Consider the following 23,540-nt stretch of genomic DNA (forward strand, 5'->3'; position numbering starts at 1 on the left):
AGTTCACCCTGTATGGATTTCACACAAACCCTCCTCAGACACCCAAAGCACATCCATTTCGTGCTCTGGACCATTCTTTGCTCGTCGCTGCAGCCTGCTGCTCCCACAGCCCTAGCTTAACACAGTGCTCTCCTTCCAGACAGGGCGCAAATGTTTCCAGATTGACTCGCAAAGCAAATGAGATTGGGGCAAAAAAAGAAAAAAAAATAGATAAAATACTTCCTTGCGATGTTAATATCCTCGCAATGTAGATAAGGGATTTGAATTTTAAACATTATTTTTATTACCACAGCTCTTCTAATGTCTGTAATTGCTTTCTGTAAAAACGAAACCTCCCCCGTTCTCTTGTTTGCCTGCTTTGCAGGATGACAATTATGCATGTGGAGAAAAAGAAGGGGAGAGGGGAAAAGGAAAGCTATTTGCACTTGTTGTCCCCGAGTTTCATAGGTCTGTGCAGAAGCCAAGGCACCATCAGGCCTGACGACTCGATAAAATATGCAGCTTATCTCCCTGGATCCATGCCCTACTTGCAAATGCATTGCACAAAGGCAAATCTGCGGGTGCACCCCTCTCACCGTGCTCTCTGCCCCTGCTCTTGTTCTATTTCCTTAGGAAAAACAGGGCCAAGTGCCTCCAGGCCAAGGTCTGCCCCATGTTTTTCCATCTCCACCACGCTTAAAGGCAGATGAGGAGAAAAGCCAATAGAAGGCAAGGCTTGTAGAAGCCCTTCTGGAGCCTGCAGGAGGAAGGGAAGGCAAAAGCAAGGCACGGTGATTGGCAAGCCTGCCCACCAGCAAATAAGGTGCACAGGTCACGGAGAAGGTGATATTTCACAGTCCACGCAGGACGGCTTTATTGGACAAGACTGGTGCCAGATTTCTGCAATTGTTTCCAAGCAGCTATTACAGATTCCTGCGAGGTTCAGGCTGGAATGAATTATAAGGTGGAGAGAATTTCTGCCTAGCCAGACATTTACCCACAGGGTTTTTAAAAGGCACTGGTAATCATAGCATTGTGCACGGGCAGTTCAGCCCCGTGTAAACAGCAGCAGATTACAAAGATGGAATCAAGTCATCTGTGGAACGTGGTGTGTAAGGAATTTTATCTGCAGGGAAAGCCTAAAGCTCACTAAATCTCCCTTGTCTATTGCTTATAAAGGTTTGCAGGTACCTTTGTCCTGGGGGGAGCTCTGCCAGCAAAGCCCTTTGCAAAGATACAGCTTAATTCTGACAATGGATTACTTGAATTCAGTTTGGAGAACTGGGAGAAGTCCATCAGCAAATCCACAGACCAACAGACGTCAGGTGTGCTGCACCAAAGGTGCAACCAAGAAAAAGGCTCTGAGCACTGACCTGCTGGATCTGGAGGTGCCCTGTGCTCCCCTGGCTGCTCTCAGCAGCACCTGCAGAACTCTCCATCTGTGCAGTGCACCCACAACCCTGCCAGAGCCCCCTTCTTTCTGCCCATCCCCTTCCTGCCCACCCTCTGCCCTTGCAGGGCCTCCACAGGAGCTCCAGCTATATGCAGGCTGCTGGAGCTTGTGCCCATCCCCACCTGCTCCCTGCAGCACAGACCTGGCATTGCTTGCAGCACCGCTCTGTCAGACTCCCCCTTCCTCTCTCCCAGGCTCAGAAGTTAAGGGCTGATTTCTGACAGTGCTAAACTTTGATCTGGGAATGGCATGCAATGTGTTCTCTGCCTGAATATCATCAATTTCATGCTTTCGACTTTGCTCCCTGATGTTCACAAAACTTGTGTGATTCAGTGAGGTCAGCGTCTCTTGGTTACAGAGCTCTGCAGCTCTCTGCTCTCCATCCTCCCCACCTGAGCATGGGTAGCAGTTACAGTTTTGAGCCCAAATGGTGTGTTTGGGAATAAATGGGTTTTGCTTTCTGCTCCTGAGCTCCATCCACTCCTGGGAAAAGGGAAATCAGGAGGGAAAGGATGGGGGAAAGAGGGGCAAACACTGCGCGATTTTCAGCCTTCCAGCACAATTTCAGCTATAAATGTCAGCGTGGAATAGGCTTAATAAAAGACCTAGGGCATTCGGGGAGTAGAAACCTCTCAAATGAGGCCAAACTTTTTGCTAGGTGATGGGAAGCTGCCTGAGATAAAGGCAGGAGTTGCTGTGGCTGTACCCAGCACTGCCTGTGGGAGCAGCCGAGCTGATGCTGCCACTGGGAAGGATGAAAAAAGCACAGGGAATGAGCCAGGCTCCTGAAGAGGAACAACAATTAAGCAGCTTTGAGAAGGATATTGCAGGGACTGCCAGCCCGGAGGAGGCATCCATCTCACTGGGGCTGCTGACAAGGCTCATCAGGAGGGAGTGGTGATGAATGGGGCCGATGTCAGCCCAGTGGCAATCCACTGTCCAGGTATGACACAGCACGCAGGGAGAGCCTGAGCAGCGTCAGGCTTTGTGCTGACAAAACAGGGACAGCCCTGGGAACACGAGGCTGGGATTTCTTGCAGGAGCACCTCGATTCGTAAATCCCCCAGGCACACGAGTGCCCTCTCCACTTGCACTGCCAGCACAATACAGTGTGGCTGAGGTCAAGGAAAGCTTTCCTTCTAAGTGGCTTCTCCAAAGCCAAAATCAGCTGTCAGCCTCCAGGACCCACCTGATCACCAGCACAGCTCTGGGACAGGCAGCATCTCACTGAGCCTGTTCAGCAGCAGAGGTGCTGGCTGCTGGGCCGATGTGATGAGTGCTGCTGCTCCAGATTATTAACTGGTCACTCCAAACTATTTTTCTAAGGACATGCATGAATCCTGCCACATGCAAAGTGACAGCCAGAATGCCCCAGAGGCTACCACCCTCCATTTAAATTATTAACACGGATGGGGCAATCAGCAATCAGAGCGGACATCAGCACTAGGTCTGCTTCCATCTGTATTCTTTCACCTGCACTGTCCCTAGGAACTGGAGGAGAAAGCTTGTGCCAGGTGTTCCCATGCCCTTACAAGCCCATTCCCTGGGAATGGGACCCATAAGCCCACAGGGACACCCACTCAGCTCCCACTGCACTGACCAACCTGCATGTGCCAAAACCAGCAGCACGTGCAGACCCCATTTGCTCACAGCCCCCCACGCTCCCACCCCCTTCCCCCCACTCTCCCATCTCCCTCACCCCCATTCTCCCATCTCTCTCATCACGTTTGCAGTGCTGCACTGTGCACACAGACTCCCCCTCCCTCCATCACCCACGCACAGCTTTTCTCACTCAACACCCACTGCAGGACTCTGCCAATCTGCGGATAACTTCTCCATCCTTCTCCCTTCCTTCCTTTCCCTTTTTGGAGCAGTTGGAGGAGAGGGTCTGACTGTAAAGCACCTTCATGCAACTGGTCAGTAGAGACTGAGCTGGAAAACCTCACCCCAAAAGCTTTAAAGTTCTTCCAGCTCTTGGTGTTGGTGCTTCTGAGCAGGAGGCATGAGGTGCACAGTCCGTGATCTCCCTCACTTTAAAGAGAGCTTTAATCATTGCTAATCTCAGCCGGATTCAGACAACTGACACAGAAGCCAAAGGTTTGGTGTTACTGCACTCCATGTTGCTCCCCAAGCGATGCTGTGCAGAAGCAAAAAGCACGACCTTGCTCTCACCAGCACCAGCCTCACACCAGCCATCTCCTCAAGGAGCAGCAAGAACACTGAGCACTCAGCAAGGACATTTAACACCCAGTAAGGATGCTGAACACCAGCAACGCGCTGCAAGCTGGGGTATGGGCACCGAGTACAGCCACCAAAGGGCTCCACTACCCAGACAGCAAATCCAGCCGTGGCGGAACAAAGAGAGAGCTGTCACATTGCCTAGAGAATACATCTGTTGGTTTGTAGCTAACTAGTGAATTCATTTCGGCTCGAGGACGTGCTGGGAAGAGAGAGAAAGGGAAGACAAGACAGCATCAGGGAGTCAAAGCCAGGCTCTGTAGTGTGGTGGGAAGAAGTGAGCCGTAATTCTTTCAGCCCTATTGTCCCCAAAGGCTCCAACTCCGAACAATAGGAGGTGGGAAGATTTGCTGCTCCCCATGTTTGCTTGTTACAGATAGCAGGTGTGTAAGGTGTCAGCCTGACTGCTGGAGGCTGAAGTCTGCTGATGCCAGAGCCAGCAGGGCTCAAGGGGAAACCTGCTCCATCCTGAGATCAGCCTCACTGCCCTGCCTGGCAGACAGGAGCTGTGCTTGACTGTCCTGGCCCACAGCGATTGATCAGCTTGCTACTTTCCCAGTTTGAGACGTCTTTCACTAAGGAATGGGTCTGAGTCCTTGATTCCTCCCAAGCCACGTCTCCATCAGACCACAGTGCTTAGAGGTTTCCAGATCTGAACACAGAGGGCACGGACCCAGGAGCCCCTGCTGCTTTTCCACCGCCCCACAGCCAGCCCAGCCCTGTGCTCCTCGGCTCCTCAGCAGTTTTGAGAGCAGGTCAATAAGATACACACTTGTCAATTTGGTTCAACAACAAACTTATGTTTATTTATACCATGCCCTTCTCAATCATACCACAGCGTACAATTAGCTGTAATAGAATTTTCAACGCTTAGGAATAAATCAATAGCTGGTTCATCCAGAAGCAGTAAAATGAAACACTTTTCCCATACAGCCTGTAGTTGCTGTGAGCTTCATTGCCACGGGGGCATTCCAGAGATGAAAATAAAACAGTGGGAAGGTATTGCATGGAGCTGGATACGCTTCTGAGCTTCCAGCCCTTTGTCAAACCTCACCTCTGGGTCTGGGATGTGCTGATACCTGTGGCAGGTCTGTGTCCTGACAAACGCCCTCCCTGTGCTAAAAGGGCACGGATTTGAGCTGGAGGCAGTGAAGGAATGAAGGCATTGACAGAAGAAGGCATGCAGCCAGCAGACCTGCTCTTCTGCTTGGAGTGGTCCCAGGATGGGATGCATGCACACAGCCAGCTCTGCCCTGCCTGACCCTGGGACCCATCACAACCCAGGAAGAACAAAGCAGACAAAACCTTCTCCCTTTTTTCAATTTTTGATTCAGCCTCACACGAATTTGCCAGCTCCTGCCAAAGCAGAAAGAAAAATCCTCCTAAATAAGGCTCGAGCTGAAGAAGAAACAAATTGTTTCTGTGTGAAGATGAAGTTAAAACACTTATCTCCACCAAAAAAACACCCTCCAGAAGCTCACATTTAATGGGGAGGCACTGCCAGGGTCAGCAGGCCAAAAATCTGACGGCTGCTCCCTTCCTTTACCTGCACAGATCACACACTGCTCCACGCGCCTTCCTGCTCGCCTCCCAGAAGAAATGCTGCAGAACTGCTTTATATGTACTTGGTGTGTGTGTATATATATATACGCAGAGTGAAAGATGTCTAAAAACTATGCCAATAGCCCTGAGCATTTGCAAACAACCGTATAGAAGGCTCTTCAGGAGAGGCAGACAGAGGGGGATCTCAGCTGGCGTGAGGAGCTGGCACTGCTGGGGAAGGTGACCCAGGGGACACACAAGCTGAGCAGAGATCCCTGGTGTGTGCCCTGCCCCAGCCCTCAGCATCTCCCTTACCCCCAGAGCTGCTCCACCTGGCTCTGAGCTGAAGCTCCTAAGGGAGAACTGAGCATCAGACAGCCAAAGCACATCAGATGGATACTGGGGGACATCATGCAGGAATGCTCAGCTCAAATCCCTGCCCGGAGAATCAGGGGATGGGCTTGGGCCCCTGTTCCTCCGCTTTGCACAATGTTGGGAAGGTAATGATGGGGCAGCTCAGGTGCTTCTCTAGTACTGAGATTCTCAAAAACAACCTCACTGTGGATGTGCCACCAGCTGAGAATCTGTCACTGAGTTCTCATGGGCATATTGGTAATGACAGGACAGTGCAGGAACCAGTGAGCAAGGGAACAGCGGTTTAAATAGCATCAATCCTGATGTTAGCTTTGGCCAAGCCTGTTTTACTAAGGATCTGGGAGCATTTCATGAAGTGTATTTAAGCCCTGGGATCCCTGGGGAAGAAGCACCTTCAGCTGCAGAGGAAAACAGAGTGTGAGCGGGGGGGGCTCAGGCTGGAGGAGCTCATAAATGCTACCAAACCCAGCAAGAGCCATCAGCTCCTTCCAGCTGCACGCCACAGAGTGGAACCTCAGCAAGATCTCAATGCACACACTGCAAACAAACAAACAAAACGCTCCTCTCCAGAAAACAACACTCAAAGCCAAGGCACCGAAATGCCAACAGCTTTCTAGGTAGAAATGTGATTTCTACTTGCTTCCTCTCTGCCCCAGCCAGTGTATTTTTCTGACCCCTGCCACTCCCTGTGTTTTCTTCCATTTCAAATTTTCATTACATATTTCACAGGCAGAAAAAAAAAAAAAAGAAAAACCCACAACATTCGGAAGAACTTCAGAGTCTGAGCAAAGCAAACAGCCCTGGGAATGCCCAGAGGTCCCAACGCCTGCTCTGCCTGCTTCACACACAGCCGCACCGACACAACAAATGCATTTGCAACCCGGAGAACACATTAATGAGGGATCCTCCGGTCAGAGCCTCGCACACAGGCTAAAACCCTCATCCATCCTGGAGCACTTAATAAAGCACTGGGGCTTTTCATTGCCAAGTCCCACTAGAACCCAGCTAAAAGGAGCAGTTAATTCACTTACCCGAGCAATCAGCTCCCCGACCATCCCTGTCCACGTGCCGTTTGCCTCGGGGACTCCATAGACACCATCGCCAACCAGGTGGATCTTATAGTTGAAGCGTAGGATCTCTGCCAGCTCCTTCAACATGTCCACACAGAAGCCCTCGTAGCGGTCATTTCCCTCCAGCTCCTGATGGTTCCACTTCAGCATTAAGTAAGGGTTTTCCTGCATCGAAACTGGGCAGCTGTCATTCCCATCTTAGCCGGGGCAGCACGGTGTGGAGGGGAGGGGGCTCTGCTATGAGGCACCAGGACCAATCTCTTGTCCCATCCATCCCTATGAGACAGCTCACCAGATGGCTTGGGAACCCAAGGAACAGCCAGGAGAGCCATTTCTGCACTGATGTTCATTGGCTCCATCTGTGTTATGGGGTGTTCTGGAGGTACAGCAGGTTCATCCCAATCTAGGATATGAAATCTAGGGATTTGCCTCTGGTGGCTGCTTCTGGTACGTGCTAGAGCAGCCCAGTGACCACCTGAGCTCACACAGGATGCACAGAGCCCAGACTCTTGGCACAGAATTTCTTCCCCACCTTGGGCTCTTCTTCAAACTTAATGAGGAACAGAGGAACAGTGCCCAGAGTGCTTCAGGATTTTGAGGGGCATTAAGGCAGGAGCAGAAGCACTGGAAAAACCATGGGGTAGCCAGCCCAGCATTAGGTAGGGAGCACCTCAAAGGGGAATCTGTCAGATGAGGATGGTGGTGCCTGTACCTGCGAAGTCACGCTTCATAGAAGTTGCACCCATCTTAGCCAATTTTAGCAATTATTATGGGTAGAAGGGACAACTGTCCCTTCCAACTTACCAGCTGTACAGAAAACAAGAACATCATTCAGAGATGAATGTAAAATGGCAACTTATCCCCATCCCAGCCCTCTCCCCAGCTGCTTCTGAACTCATCAAATATCATTTCCATATGAAACATCAACTTGAGTTTAATTACACTGTCATGAATTGTCCTCAGTGCTGTAATTAGAGATTTGATCGTCTGTTCCTTATGAAATCAGTGTGCAGCACTGCGTAATGGGGGCAGAGAGGGGTAGGAGGACAGAATAATACTCTGTCTGATTGACACCCCTAAGCATCGGGCTGGCAACAGGCTAATGGGAACTGCAGGTGACTCCCTCACTTACCAGGATGGTGGTGACAATGAGCGTGGTATTGAACAGGCTGTCAGATATGTTGGAGGAGAATATCCTGTTGTCCATGCTGAGTCCTTCAGAAACATGCCAGTGGCCGATCTGGAGAGATAAACAACACAATAATGAAATTTACAGGGCGAGTTACTGTATGCACCCACCATATGGCTCCGGTGACTGACAGCCAACAGGCTGACCCTGTAAAAGGAATTTAAGAGTGCTCTGTTATCTTTGCAACGCACCCTGACAGAGGTATGGCAGGGGGATGGGTGGGTTGGTACACGAGCCTGGTGGCCCACTGCCAGGCCAAAACCTTCCCTTGAATGAGGAGAACTTCAGGAGATACTGAAGTGCTGTGATTTCATGGTGAGAGCTCAGCAATGGGGAGATGGGGCTCCTGCCTCCAGCTGCCTCGCCTTGCTCCATCTCTGTAACACGTCTGAAAGCAAGCAGAACCCTTGCGGTCCTCCTGCAGGTGTCTGCCATTAATTCTGGTGGCAGCACTGGGGAGTTGACCCCAGTGCTGGGAAGAGTGTCATGACTCAGCTGTGACGCAGGTTTCAGCAAGGGGGAGGAATAGCAAAAATCCTAATTTTAACTCCAAGAGTCTCATCTGCCTCCCTCAGAGCTCTGGACAGGGAGACCAGCACCTCCAGCACGCAGCTCAGAGCACGCAGATTGGGATCCTGCTCCCTTACGCCCTCCAGAAGAGCCTTGTCTTTTCCCATAGGTAGACCAGAAGACATCACGCTCCTAAACTGGGAGATTTGCCATTCATCCATGGACACGGAGCTCTTGAAGCACACCTTCAGTTGGAGCACGGGGCAGCTTTGACCCAGCCTGCATTCCCCACCTCTGCACAAAGGACTGCCTCTTGTTGCAATGGTGAACAACCACCCCTCTGCAGCAACCGCTCTGCGAGCGAGGGATCAGCCATAAACAAGGCTTCCTTGTTGTTTTTTTTTCCCCCCTAGATCTCACAACCATAGATTAGTGACAGATTAACTTCGGTTTCAACAGCCCTCACTGCTCTCCAATTCATCTCTTCCCTGCTGGCATATTGAGACTAATTGACCGCCTCCTCCTCTGGCAGCGCAGCGGATGTGACCTTGCTTTTAGCACAGCACCAAAGCCAAGTGCTCCCAGTGCCGGGGTCCCTCACCTCACAGAGCCCCATTCCAGCTCGCACTGTCCCTTCACAGCATGACAATACCACTAATTGACTTCTCCTGCTGCTCGCCAGAGCTGAAGCTGAACGTGTCAGGGGATGTCTGGGATTGTCAGATCCCTCTCTGTCTTGTAAGATGGATGTCAAGGTGATCTTAATCATCTCTATCTACATATGAAGAGCCTTTGAAAAACAGAAAACAAATTCATCTGCGAAGCTCGTCAGGAAATAATCAAATGCTCTGCACAAACGTGGTTGAGATGCTCCCGTTGTTAAGGCTGTGAACTGGGACTTCATGGTTTTTAGGACGCGGGAGTTTTTAGTAGAGGATGCGATTGGTCTGTATAAATACACCAGGTGGAGGAGGCCCATCACAGTGAGGTAGAACAGCTTTTGAAGCTAAAATGATAGCGTTAGCACAAAAAAAAAAAAAAAAAAAATAGATATAAACCAGCCAGAAATAAACAAGCCGGAAAATCAGAGGAGGGCTTCTAATGATCAGGAGAGCTGAAGTGACGGCAAAGCTTTCCCAGGAGAGCAGTGAGGGCAGTGCAGCCACCTGGCTGCAATCTGGAGCTGCCACCTTTGGAGACGGATGGTACCACCTGGTGGCAGGCTGTGGCCAGGTGCAGAAGTTCTCTCCATGCCCCTGCAAAGCGCCACGGGGCAGGAGGTGTTTCTTCATCTTTGTTATTGGAGGAAGGAAACACCGGGTCTCAGCGTGAACCACCCAAGGAGCAGGAGCACGAGGCTGGGATAAGCAAGGAGGTGGCACTGCTCGTGACGTTGCTGTGTCCCCGCAGGCAGACAAGACCCCTCCCATCAGCTGCTTTGCAGAAGGGGATCAGTGGCACTTGGAGATTTCACATCTCCATAGTGAAGTATCAGCAGTGCCGGCTCCCCTGCGCCTGCAGCTCCTCCACTCAGACAGCATCAGTGATGGCCAGGCTTGCGAGCTCCTCATGGTACGAGATGACAAAATACCACTCGGACTAATGACTTTAATGAAGACTTCTGCCCAGTGCCCTGCGGGCTTGAATGGCAGCTGATGGCAGGGAGAGATGACAAGGCAAGACTTCTCCGTAAACTTCAGAGGCCTTTATCACTCCTTAATTATTTTCTACCTAAAAATTAAGATAAAGGCAGTCCTGAATCTGTCTCACAGCAGACAGCAGACACCGCTGCAAGGAGCACAGCTCTCCTCCAGGCTCTGGTTAGCAAGCACTGTCCTACAGACTGCATTCATCACCCTCTGTCCTGCATTGGCCCCAGGAAAAGGAAGGAGTGCAAAATGCTCTCATTTCTCATCAAGCCTCCATTTGGAGATCCTTGTCGGCTCCGACGGGGAAGGGACTGTGCCAGTAGGAGATGTAATTAAGTAGGTGCTGGGTACATGGTGCCTTCATCAGCCTGGAAAGGAGGGAATGATTTTCTGGAAGGGGTGGAAAAGGGGATTAAGCAAACAAATGGAGACCCTCAGAGGACTCTGCACATTGTTGCCAGGCACTCCTGAAGGACACCGTGACACCAAGGCAAAACCTCCCTTGCAGCAGACAGCAGGGGACACAGCGAGAGGTGGCCACAGAAACCTGCAAGCCCCAAGACATGCACACAGCCCCCAGAACCCCCTGTGCTCCCAGAAGGACACCCAGCATCACCAAGCAGGACACACACCAAGCTTCCTGGCACTTTGGATCTGTCCCCTGTCCCAGGCACAGGATCTGTCCCTGAAAGCATGCAGAAGAGGAGCGAGCCTCACAGGCACCGGTTAGCTGACTGCCAACTAAAAAGCATCGACGTGGCAGTGAGGACTGCAGCAGATCTCAGAGCTGTCTGCTGGTTGCTCATCTGTAGCTCATCAATGTAACAATTAAGCATCCCCATTGCTTCCACTGCTCCATAGCAGGACACAGCAGCTAAAGGTGGGGTTAGGGTGGTGTGCCCATCGTGGGGCATCCTCTTGCCTCTCCCTCGGGCCAGGAAAACCCCAGCCCCTCTTCACCCCCTCCTCCTGCTGAGCTGCTAAACCTGAGCTCTTGTTTTACTGCAAATTGCTGCCCGGGTACCTTAGAGATGCTCTTTTGTATTGGTAAAGAAAAGGAGAAAATAAAAAGATGACATTTACCAACCCAGTCCTTGTCAGATCTATGGATCACCGGCACATTAATGAGTCTGTGCTTTATCGCGCATTCTATGAACAGAGAGCAGCTTTCATCTGGCTGGGGAAAAATTTCCACTAGTTAAGCTAAACTGGGAAAAAACACGTTCAGCACATTACATAAATGTATTAAAAATTGGATGTCAAAAAGCCCCGTCTCTCCTTGCCCAAAAGCAACAGCAAATTTTAAAACCTAACTGTCTCTAATTTGTTTGCTGGCTGAGATCTGGATCAGCTTCAAGATCGGTGAATTCTCTATCAAAGCTGATGAGCTGGAAGTCCCTGTGGCTTCGATAGATGGAAGGAGAGAGGGTGGAGGAGAGAAAGAGAGTGAGAGAGGCAGAGAAATGGGCAGAGAGCGTGAGCTTGATTAAAAATAAGGGAATAGCAGCGTTTCAAACAAGAGCCTGGACAAATCAGTTAATATAACCCTTGGGAACATGATTGCCCCCAGGATGTGGATGTCTGTTCCTTACCCCGTCCCCTCACGATGGGTTTAATTAAATGATTTTAATGATTTATTTAGTTATTTTTATTCCAAGAAGCACGCTAGGCGAGAACATGATAAGCATCCGCGGTGCGGTGGAACGGCTGCAGCCTCTGGGGCTTTGGCTTCCCTCTGCAGCAATGGAGTTCACAGCTCCAGCTGGGAAAGCCCATCCCCAAAGTGAGCCTGCAAGCTGTGAGTTATGAAAAGCATAACTACAGACCACACAGAGCAATCCAGCACCAACTGAAGTACAAGCAGAGGCCCCTGTACCATCCCCTGCTAAAGAGGGAAGATCCTCTCTTTAAACAGGGGCTCTGTGTTATAAGAGATGCTAAATCACTGTCATATCAATCTCTTCCAGATCCCTCTGGGACCTGCAAAAAAAACCAGAAAAGGAGAGAGAGGAGAGACCATTTCTGGGGCTTGGAAAATCAGCTGCCTCCAAACTCTGAGGTCGGTTACTGGCTGCTGGGAAGGAAAACCCATCACTTCTGTCATCTGAGCCGCATCACAGGGCTGCCAGGGGGAATGCTGCAGCCAGGGCTCTCTGTGGAGCTCTTGGAGAAGCATTGCTCCAGAAGAACCCATGCACTCCATGTGAACTCCCTGCCACATTGAAACACATCAAAAATACAGCAGTCAGAGCGAGGTTGGCAGCATTTGTTTCCCTTGCTCCAGCTGAACGCAGTCTCCTATTAATGTGGATGGGCTTGGATCTGTCACTTTTACTCAGAGCGTGATGGGCTTGGGGAATGATTAAAAGGGCATCGGTGCTATGAGAGATCCCACTGTGGGGAAAAGGCTGTCCTGATCTCATCTCACTCAGAGCCAGCTAAAGGCAGCATCAAAGCCGAGCTGTCACTAGACAGGTAAGAACTGGCAGGCCACGTCCTGCCAAGGATAAAGTTCGCTGCTGCTGGACCAGAAGAGATTTCCTAAGACTGTGATGCTCTGATGGAGCGGGGTGGGATAGCAAGGTACTGCAGCTTTGGTTCTCTGCCAGCATCCAGGAGAAGCGGCGCTCAGAAAAAAAGGGCAGCTGTAGAGCTGTCACCATGGCAGTAAGGCACATGAAGTCTTTTTCTAGGGTTTCCAATGCTTTTTGGGTTTGCCAATAAAGGCTGTATTCCTTGGACACAATGTCAATGGTTTGCTATAGGTGACACCAAGCTCTGACCCCTGCAGCATCCTTAGCTTTAGCTGAAGTACCAATTTTTGCCTATTCTCAGGGAACTCCCGCACTTTTTCCCCATTGAAATCACTTAGTGCATCTCCACAAGCTTCAGAACAAAAGTGACCAGAATGTGACCTTACATCCAGCACGAGCTTCACAGGCACTGCCAAGATCCAACTCACACACACACCCTTACCTGCCGGAAGCCGCTGTGTGTGTGCTGCAGGATTTTCAGGGCATAGTTGGAGCGCTGGCCTTTGCTGTTGAATTCGATGTGGCCGGTGAGACCTTCCAATTCTACCTGTCCAAGAGAGAGTGAGTTACACACCTGGCTACCCTCCCAGCAGCAGCAGCATGACACTGATGGGGTGTACTTGTCTTTGGCTAAGGGGTTCACATGTGTGTGTCACAGCAACAGAAGGCTTAGGTTCAGCTGATCCTTGTTTGGGGAGAAATACTCATGGAACTTCCTCTTCTAATGGCATTTTGATTGTGGCCCAAGCAGACTCACGACACACACACCTTCTGCCTGGTCTGGTTCAGTTTGAAGGCTCAGACTGATGAACTCAGGCTGAAATCCAGGGGTCTGCTCCTGTGCTTGGTCACTGCTGGTAACTACACTTCTACATTCAAATAGCTCAGCCCCCTTCATAGAAAGCTCACCTCTGGCACTGAGCTCTCAGCAGTTGTACTGCCTGACCTTATATCAGCTCAAGTTCACTCAAAACAGAACTCAAATCACTTAGAAACATTCACATGTTAAAAAAAAAAGACCGAACTTCAGTTTTTCTACAGCAAAGCCTGAAAAAAATGGGAGTTTCATGTACTTTCAAGGCCAGTGACAAACCAGTCCTCAGATCTCCTCTCCTTTCATTCCCAGTGCTGCATTCAAAGCCATCGATGCTCTGTGCTCGGAAGCTGTTCCAGCACGAGCAGAACGCGCCCGTTCCCTGCTCACAGCCTCACCATGCGCAGGTAGTTCATCAGGCTGGTGCCATGCTGCCAGATCTGGGCAGAGCCACAGGACAGCGGCTTCACGCCGATCTCCTGGCTGCGGTTCAGCTCCTGCACGGCGCTCACCACGGCGTACACGGCATCAAACAGCAGGGCAGAGGAGAGCTGGGGGAAAAGGAACAAAAGGAAATGAGCCTTCTGGGTTTCGGTCCTTTGGGGACAGCTGTTCAATCTCCTGGTCAAGGAGAATGCTGAACCCACAGAAGGTAAGACGACTGAGCGGCACGAGCCGCCACTGGGGACCAGAGAACCACCCCTCCTGCACTGCTGGGAGAAACAGATCCATGGGAAAGGAGGCTCTGCTACATCTGCTTCTCAGATCTGCTCTTCCCATTGAGATCATCTCCTCCCTCACTGCAGCCTCCACTCTCCTGCTGACTGCTACCTTCTCTGTAACGGCACTATGAAGCCACATCCAGAACCACGGAGCTCGTCCCCTCTGTTTTTCACCTTTGCTTGCCTTTCATTGGATTCCTTTGTCCACCAAACCTCACAAACCGTGTCTTCTGCCCACGTGCAACCATTCCGGGGGTTTTGATCTAGGTAATAATTGGCCATTTGCTCTTCGTGCTCACTGTTGTGAATAAGATCTCACTTTTAATTACCATCACTTCCTGACTCTGCTGGAATTAAGCCATTGAAGCTCATTGCTATCAAGGCTACATTTTCCTCATGGCTACTTCACAGCGCATCCCTCCCCGTTCCAGCTCAGCCACGGGTCTGTCTGCAGTCAGGGCTGCTCTGTCCTGCTGGTGACCTAAAGCAGCTCAGCATCCTCTGCTCCTCCCAGAGCTTGGCTTGCTTCCTCCCACTGCCCTGCAGGGACCATCTCTCCCAGTTCCATCAGCCCAATGAAACCTGGACTTCATCACATCGCTAATTTGAACAGAGCAAGCCAGACTTAACCCTGCCTGGTCCTACTCAGAGCAGCGCTAGAACCTCGTTGACTGCCATGTCTCTTTTGTTAATTGCTTCTTAAAGCAATTGGCAAATCCTTTTCCCTGCCCCTCCTTTTTTCTCTTCCACACTGGCTCTTCTAGCAGGACCTCTCTGACCCATCCTCTCCTTGGCCCTTGTTCAGTGCAGCTCTTTACCACACACTTAATAATGGTGGACTGACTCCCATTCCAGCTACAGGATATCATACATGGCTACCAATTACTTTTCCTGGATCAGGAACCAAATTAATCACAGCTTGCTGATCAAAAATATTATGACAGCAAACGCAACCCCTGTGACACGAAAATTTTGCCATCTCATACCAAACCAGAACCTCGGCCTCACATTTTTAATTGCCTCCTGTTAGACTTTGATTTCCATTTTCTCTGAGCAGTTAATGATCCCTTATTAGCTGGCGAGCAAGAGACTTGTAGATATTAGTGGAGCATTTGACATTATTGATTGGAATATTTTATTCCTTAACCTCGAACAATTTGCTGAGATTTCAGGTAGACCTCATGCAATTTCAATTTAGGGACTGGGGAGGGGGTTGTGATGCAGAAAATCGAGTCTTTTCCGTAGGGAACAGGAGGCTCTCATCTCCATCCCAGCGTGCCACAGCTCCTCGGTGGATGCATACCTTCCCCCCTCCAGCAGGTTAAACACAGCTAAGTGAAAGGCAGTGCTTTATTTGGTATTTACAGAAATCTCCCACGTAAAGGCCATGCTTAAAAGCAAGCTGTTCTCCAGGGAAACACGAGTAGGTTTGGCCAGTCCAGGTTTGGCCAAGGGTTTTTTTTTGTCATTTGTATCTTTGCCCCAAACATAACACAGAATTAAAACCATTAAAATCCTATGAAATAGACTTTACAATCTGGATTTTATTCAATGACATAAACACTTAATTACAAACATCTGTTTTAGTCTAAATTCTAATTACCTAATCTAGCCATCTGTAATTTGAATGATTTTCTCTGATTTCCTTTCTTTGCAATGTGATTAATGAGAATGGCATTAGAGCAAGCAGCTTCCTCCTCCTCCCTCAGACACTTTCTCGGCTCCATCAAGAAAGCCCTGGGATGCTGCAGCTCACGGGAAACCTCCCTCCTGTCACTTCCAGCTGTTGAGCTTCCTTCTTTTCAATAAGAGATATCTGCTTCCCAGGACACAAGGGGGATGTTCTGACAGAGGGATGCACTCCAGGAGATGAGACCTGCCAGATTTCCGAATGCAGAGACAACATGCTGCAAAGTAGTAATGGGTTTCCCTGGCAGACACAGCAGAAGAAACACACGGCCCATCTGGGCACTCTGCACATCACCTCTGCTCTGTACCTTCACTGGGCAAGGCACTGTGCTCACCACCTGGGACACGACCTGATGGTGGTGGACCCTTGCACTGAGGGAACCTTCCCATCAGTTCAGGAGGACCAAGCCCACTTTTCCATAGTGCTCTAGGCCCTCTTGCTCTGATATAATGAGAAAAATTGCTTCCCTTCATGTCTCCATTCCACATCTGTGATTTGTGCAGGGTGATGCAGTGTGGCCAAGCCCCTCTGTCCAGCCATGTCCTCCCTGGCCTAGAGGAAGCCCACTGTATTGCTGCATGTGCTTGGGAATGAACGAAAGGCACATCCAGCTGGCTTCATACTGCATTGACGGGTGATTTAGGCTCAGGCTCACGAACTAAACGGCTCCATTCAGCTCTGAACTCATTCACTCTTCAAAAAAACAAAAAAAAAACCAACAGTGCCGCAATGAGACATACTCTTGCATCCTTCCACCTACAGATTTTGCCAGCCGTTCAAGACAATGCAGCCTAAAAGGGAGCAATGAGCTCAGCTATTCCCCCATCACACCTGCAAAGCTCCTCTTCCTACAGTCTTCTGTTTGTTCTATCAGAAGGAAATTTATTTTCATGCCTCAGAACAGACCTGCAGCCATCATATACAGAGCAAGCCTCCCAGCTGTGACCCTGCAGAGCTGCAGCAGGGCAGGCAGCCACACACCACAGCAGGGTTGGGATGTGGGAGAGCAGCTGGTCCCAGCCACGCACCTGCCATGGCCTGAACATCGTGTCAAACCAATAGGATGTAGACAGAAAGGGCATCAATCTCCTTGTTTTGTCCACTCAAGATCACTTTGTAGTGATAATAAGGAGGTTTTCAGCAGCACAAGCTGCAGCAGCTTGTCAAGGGGACTTGGAGCTCATTAAAAAAGCTGCCAGCGGTTCCACGGATGGTATTTTCCCCCTCCCTTCCCCCAGCTGCAGCCACAACCCCTGCATCCCAATCTGGCCGTGCTGCTGTGCGAAACCTCCCAGCTGCGAGGAGTCCCTGGGGAGGATTTCAGCACTCATCATCAGGAAGATGTCAGGGCAGCAACACCACACAGTCTCCTGGCATCTGCCTAAGCCCAGCCTTTCCCATGCTGTTTGCATCCGGACTTCCCCTTCCTATTCCACGAGCCATATTCCTAAGGCAAACACACAAGGATACACTTTACAAGGGAAACACCAAACTGAGGCTGCACCACCCCCTGCAATCTAATTCAATCTAATTCAAATCAGGATTAGGTTTTCTTTAAAGCTGTGCAGACAGTCAAGTGCAGGCAAGCTCCCTCCAGCTCCACATCCACCTGGTTCCCAAAGGTCCCTTGTTATGAAGTTTTCCTCACCCCCCTCGCTGCCTTACCCCGTGGTCCCAATGGATGATGAAGCTTCTGATGAACAGAGGTGGTGAGAAGGATTTTACTTACTGCTGGTCCAGTAAAAGGAGCGTGATCACAGTTTTCCTGCCAGGATTGGTTGAGGCTCTGGACAAACTCTTGGAAAAAAGCATGAGACTGGTTGAAAATGGAAAATCCCAGGATGTTGACTCGATCATCCAACTGGCTGTCCAGGCGCTGGAGTGAAAACTCCTAAAGAATCCCCAAAGAGATAAAAGGATCAGGAAAAGAGAACAGGCACCAAAGACTTCAAAGCTGCATGATACAACTGAAGAGAAGACAGGTCACACAACTACAAGAAGTTGCCCTTATCATCTCCCAGCTGGGGCCCAAATCCATCCGCCAGCCCATAAGGAAAAACCTGGCTGCTGATTGCAACTGGGCTCTGCATGGCCATTCATGAAAACATCAGCAAAAATGAAGTTCCACAATAAGACCCAAATCCTCTGAAACAGGCTCTGGAAACTTCATTTCTGAGCCACAGTCCATGCTAACCACACCAGAGACTTGCTAGCAGGCTTTGCAGAAGGGACTTGTTGCTTTGTAGGTAAGCCAGAGCCAGTTTGCACCCCTGGAGAGGCTCAGGGAACACCCCAGCTCTGTTTTCACCCATGAGACCACTGCTCCTTGCCATGGTTGAGAGCCCCAGACACTGGTTGTCCATCCCAGCCCTGCAAGGAGGAATCCTCAGGCCACTAGGACGACTGAACTGCGAAGACCTGCATCTGGAGTAGTCAAGAACCATGCTAAGAAAAAGTACAAGCAAAACAGGAGAACTCTACTTGCTGCTCACATCAATGGAAGTGGTTATACAACAACGTCAGCTTCCTGGAGAAGCGTCCAGCCCTCCCTGTCCTATTAACAGGAAATAATGGTGCCTTCCTCACTAATTCCTCTTTTGCTAATTGCTACAATGGAGTGAGAAGGTGGGAGTAATACATTCAGAAACTGCTGGATACCCATTCTGTTCCATCACTAATATGAATGTCTTTTGGCTCCACGGACTCAGCGAGTCAAGTCATTTTTTATCTTTCCTGCGTATGTGTGCACGTAGGAACAATGTCTGTAAATCTCCAAAACATGGACTTACAAGATCATTCCAGCATGGCAAACTCCCACGAGGATGTGACCAGACACAGGATTAAGTGCATTTTGGACACAACCGCATTAACGCTAGGTAACATGAAATTGCCTGCAAACTATTGATTCATTTGAATGATTTTATCCTCCTGCCTTCCTGACAGGTTATCCATTTACCCACGGCATCCTGTCAACTGGTGCAGGGAGGGCAGATGGCTAATGAGGAGCAGGGCCTCAGGAGCTCCTGGATGTGCACAGCCCTTGCAAGCAGCAGCTCTCAGCCAGGACTGGGAGGAAACTGTGCAAGGGGCAAAGCCGAATGCCCTGCACAGGGGGAGGAACATGCAATGCTGTGTGCCAAGAGCCCCACATCTGGGCTGCTTCTAATACTGACAGCAGCTTTTTCTCATCTCGTGTTGGTGGTGGATGCTCGCTGCGAGCTTCTGTCTCTTCTTGCAGCCTCCATATCTGCCATCTTCCAGGCAAACCTCCTGCTGCAGAAAGCCCCATCTCTGCTGCAGCCACGCTCATAAAGCACCCACCCCCAACTCACGGGGCCCACAGCAGCTGGGGGAGCCCCTTCCCCGTGCTGTTTACACTCCAACCCTCTTCCTTAAGTCCATCCCACAAGAGCGTTTCAGTGACTCCAGGTCAGAAACAAGCAGTGAACCACACACAAACCTTCCTTGAGTCACATGCTTCCCCTGCAATGGGATGAGATAGGTTTGGCAAAGGGGTCAGGCTGCCAGTGGCATCTGTCCTCGGCTGCTTTCTCCCTTCCCACACGGTCACTGACCACACTTGACATTTCCATACCCGTGTTTGCAAACATGAACTCATTTGCTATTCAGGGCTCGCGCTTCTCAGCAGGTTCCCAGGGCCAGAAAAAGCGATGGAAATCCTGCTTGTGGCTGTGATTTCAGATGCCTCCCCTACCACATCTTTGCATGCAAGTATCAGCATAATTCACCTCCTCAACAATCACACTGAGGTAGAGAAATACTGTTCATATTTTAGCAATGAGGCTCAGACAGGCTCTGCAGAGGGCACACGGGGAATCGGTGTCAGATTCAAGAATTGCTCATTGAGGGAGACTCAGCGAGACACACTGAGGCTGACTTTTACCTAAACTAGGAGGAATTTTCCACATTTCAGTTTTTGGGTGCTTACTCTGCCTTATCTGCAGTGCTGGCCGAGGCTTTTGCAGGACTGAGGATTGCTTTCCAGCACAGTAAGAGCAAGGAGCCATTAGCAAAATAACTCCTAGCTGCCAGCAGACTCTATTTAGGGGGGGGGGACCTCAACCTTATGCCACCAGTGCAACCCGAGGCACAAAGAAGATCACAAACACTCCTGCCAGGCCTAATTTCAGGTGCACAAATCCCAGCTGCCTGAATTCTTCCCCATCTTCGGTTCTGTTTTTCAGAGCACCCACCAAAAAGTCAATATCCTGTTTCATGAGATCTTAGAAAAACAGGGCCCTCAAGGTCTGCAGCCAAAATTAATGAACTTTTACAGAAGAAAACTCCCCAGGCTTTGCTCACATCACAGCAGAGCCTGCAGCAGCACCAGGCAATTATAGTGTAGATTTTCTGACTTCTACTACTGGGCTGCAGCCACTAAATATGTGCTTTTAAATAACAACACTTAGCTATTCTATGGCACTCTATATTTTCAAAGAGCTAGGCACACATTAGCTAATTGAATACAAAGGGGTTCCCTGGGAGACGGCACTGGAGGAGTTATTAGGGGATGAAGTCACTCTTGGGTTTGTGCTTCATGCGGCACTCGACCTGCCTTCTCTCTTTACAGCAGCAGACACAACCTCTGAAGCGACCCAAGCATTTAGATCATTGGGGGAACCTGCCTAATAAAAGCCACACGGCCAGGCTCAGTAATTCATAGCTTTAAAGCCACCAGCTTGGAGCTTCTGGCGTCACAGCGGTGAGTTATGACTGGGAGATTTACAGGCAATCATCTCTGTTCCATTAGTATCATAAACCCGTACGGTGCAGCTCCATCGCTCGGGGCCTGCCTGGTGCCCTGTGACACCAACAGCAAAGCACAGGGCACCCACTGGGAGGGATTGCAGCCATTGGACAGGGGAGGAAACTGAGGCACTGAGCAGAACAAGGCAAGTGATTGGAAACACGGCTGCAAGGCTCAGCCTAGAAGAGACTGCAAGGGCTTGGTTGGCTTTCTGCTGATGAACAGCCTCCTGCAGATGCTCTCTGGTGCTGCCATTGCCATTGCTCAGCACCTGCACTGAGCTCAGCCCCAACCTCAGCCAAGGATCCGGCCCCCTGGCGAAGGCTGATTTACACTAGGGGCTCCAGAACAGGCTGTACTGTTCTTCCGCTAATTTTATATGGGACAGGAAGGAGAATCTTGGGCCAGAACTTCCATTTCTCTATTATTAAGACTTCACATTGGAAAACTTCCATTGCAGGAGTATTTGCTGCTCAGAAAAGCTGTCACCCTTCAAGCACAGCTCACAGCTCCCATGCTGGCACTCAGCATCCTGTTGCCCTCAGGGCTGCGTAACTGAATGTGCTAATCATCCCTAAGCTCCTCTAAGAAGACACTTATTTATTCACTCAAGTGGACAATATTATGTTAAGCATTTTATGGCTTTCTCAAAAGGCGCAATTTATTTATAAACTATTGACAGAGTCAATAAGTTTATAATGGGCCACGTGTTAAAATCAATTCCTCTGGAAGGAATAAACCTCAGCACAGCAACAAATTGCAGCCTTCTGAGTGGGCAAGTGGGTGAGGAGGACCGACCCAATGCACCATGTCATTTGGCCATGCATGCAGTTACAGAGCAGCTGTGGTCTCAGTGAACTTGGGGACAGTTTAGGCAAACTGCTCATCCATAAGCAGGTTGCTCTTACAACGCTGACACAACACAAAAGCATCAGAGTGTGCCATATGCCACTCAGGATGGGCATTCTATCTCCTCATGCAAGGAGAGGCGTTAAGATTTTTGGAGGCTGTTCTTCAAAAGAGAGCACTTCAGGAAAACACGTTGCATAAATACAATTTAGTTCAACTTCTCTGCAGGGAGGCTGGGCATCGAGGAGTGGCAAAGCCTCAAAGAGAAGAGAGGTCCAGTACTGCACTGGGACCTGAGGACAGGGCACAGAGAACAGGGGGGCAGAGAGTCTGAGGCAAAGAGGACGAGACAGCGTGAGGGCAGAGGAACAAAAGAGGTTTGCTCTCACAGCAGAGGGCCTGGGCTGTATCTGAGAGCATGATTTACTCAACAACTGGCAATCAAACACAAGCTGGACTTCCTGCAGGACTTGGAACAATACACAAAGCAGACTCCAGACAGGTAAGGTAGCACAAGCAGGCACAAATCACTGTTTTGCCTAAATCTTTTTCTCATGCTAACGAAAATAAGGAGAAATTGCTTTGGCATCCTTGCACAAACCCGATTTGTTTGCCCTCCTACCGCATGCTGCAGGAAACATGAACCATAAATCCAGGGAATGGCCAGGGCTCTGCAAAAAGGTTTTCATCAGTTACTGGGAATCAGGAAGGTCTGCAAGGTAAAATTTGTCAAAGCCTAACAAGAAAGTCTGCATCCTTCACTTGCATTAGGGCACAGGGGAGAGCAAGGGATGCTTGGTGACCTCATGCAGCAGCAGAGCACAGTGGGCTGCGATGGAGCTCAGAGCTGCACGGCTGCCTGCATGTGTCCTGTTCTGATGGGCATCCAGAGTGACAACACGGCCTTGGAAAACTCATCCTATACGAAAGACCAACCTCTTTATAAATCCAACAAAGAAGGAAAAACAGGAAACAAATAAACAAAGCGAAGCTGATTTATCTGGTCTCTGGAAATTGAATAAGGCAGCTGCTTTATCAGCAACACCTCCGCACAATATTGTCAGAGAACAAACCTATACCCGGTGAATAGACTGACTCAAGGCACTAGTAAAACTCCTTTACACCTCCCTTCTTACAGTCATAATTTTAATTGTTTTGATTATTTCCGTCTAATCTCCTTGATAAATGTTTTGAAGTTTAAACCCAGTCTGAAGTCTATATATTAGATTAAAAAGAGAAAGAAAACAACAACAACAAGCTACCCAGAATTAACGAGCTACAAGAATTCATTGTACCACAGGGCTTTGGAGGCATCCAGCATCCCTTCTGCTAGGAACTGCTGATCTCAAGGATTTCCAGAAACTATTTCTATTTCTTCCAATTCACAACAGTGGCCTTATTAGTAGGATTATGATAAACCAAATTTGTTGATGGAGCTCCAAGTTCCACCCCTCCCCTCCCAAACACCACCTCGCTCGAGTCGAGCTGACTTTCTGCAAGGGGGATGCAGACAGAAGGAGCACCTGGCATGGGAGTGGTGGAGCAGGGAAGGAGCTCCCTGCAGACCTGCTCCGTTCTGCCACTTTCATTAAGACTCCAGGAAAATTTGTGGAGCTTCTGTTGCTGACACAAAGGGTCCCCTGAGCTGGCTGAAGGAGGCTGATAATGAATTTGCACGCAGTAAATTAGCCTGTGGATATTTTTACATCATTCTGCTCTCCTCGGCTCCAATGGAAACACATTGGGGGCCAAGGGCTTCCTCCTCATTTCCTCCCACAGCCTCCTGCCAAAGGCTGGCATCTGCTCCTGCATGCAGCTCTGCCTCCTGCTGAGCACGCTGGGGACACCCGCAGCACCCCAGGACCCCCCAGTCCTGCCCCACAGAATGGCACTTGGGGGGAAGCAGCCGCTCGCCTCCGCCCCATGCCCTGCTGCAACATGGACCTCGCTGTCAGCTGGGATATGCTCATTAAATAAAATTAATGCCAGAAGACAGAAACAGAATTCCCTTCCAGTGCTGCAGGGCAGGTGTTTAATTTGGCATTTTAGCCCTTTTTCTATTCTTTTTTTGGCTTGACATATTTTTCCATTTCCAAGTAACGTCATGCTGTACAGACTGCCTATTCCCCCTCTGATGGGCTCTCCCTCCATTTAAAGC

The 23,540-nt window shown here is 49.8% G+C and overlaps 1 protein-coding gene across 3 annotated transcripts in view; it reads right to left on the bottom strand.

Moving 5' to 3' along the window:
* Positions 1–23,540, bottom strand: part of GRIK4 (glutamate ionotropic receptor kainate type subunit 4) — a 123,677-nt gene that overhangs the window by 14,704 nt on the left and 85,433 nt on the right. For all 3 annotated transcript variants that reach the window (XM_042882438.1, XM_042882439.1, XM_042882440.1), the window contains exons 8-12: positions 17,495–17,656; positions 13,752–13,904; positions 12,982–13,086; positions 7,790–7,897; positions 6,619–6,822 (exon numbers count right to left, since the gene is read on the bottom strand). In XM_042882438.1, the coding sequence (XP_042738372.1) occupies positions 6,619–6,822; positions 7,790–7,897; positions 12,982–13,086; positions 13,752–13,904; positions 17,495–17,656 (732 nt within the window). The remainder of the gene's footprint in view (positions 1–6,618; positions 6,823–7,789; positions 7,898–12,981; positions 13,087–13,751; positions 13,905–17,494; positions 17,657–23,540) is intronic.

This window comes from Lagopus leucura, unplaced genomic scaffold (assembly GCF_019238085.1).
Source record: "Lagopus leucura isolate 7727_CA_CO unplaced genomic scaffold, USGS_WTPT01 Super-Scaffold_100034, whole genome shotgun sequence".
Taxonomy (NCBI): domain Eukaryota; kingdom Metazoa; phylum Chordata; class Aves; order Galliformes; family Phasianidae; genus Lagopus; species Lagopus leucura.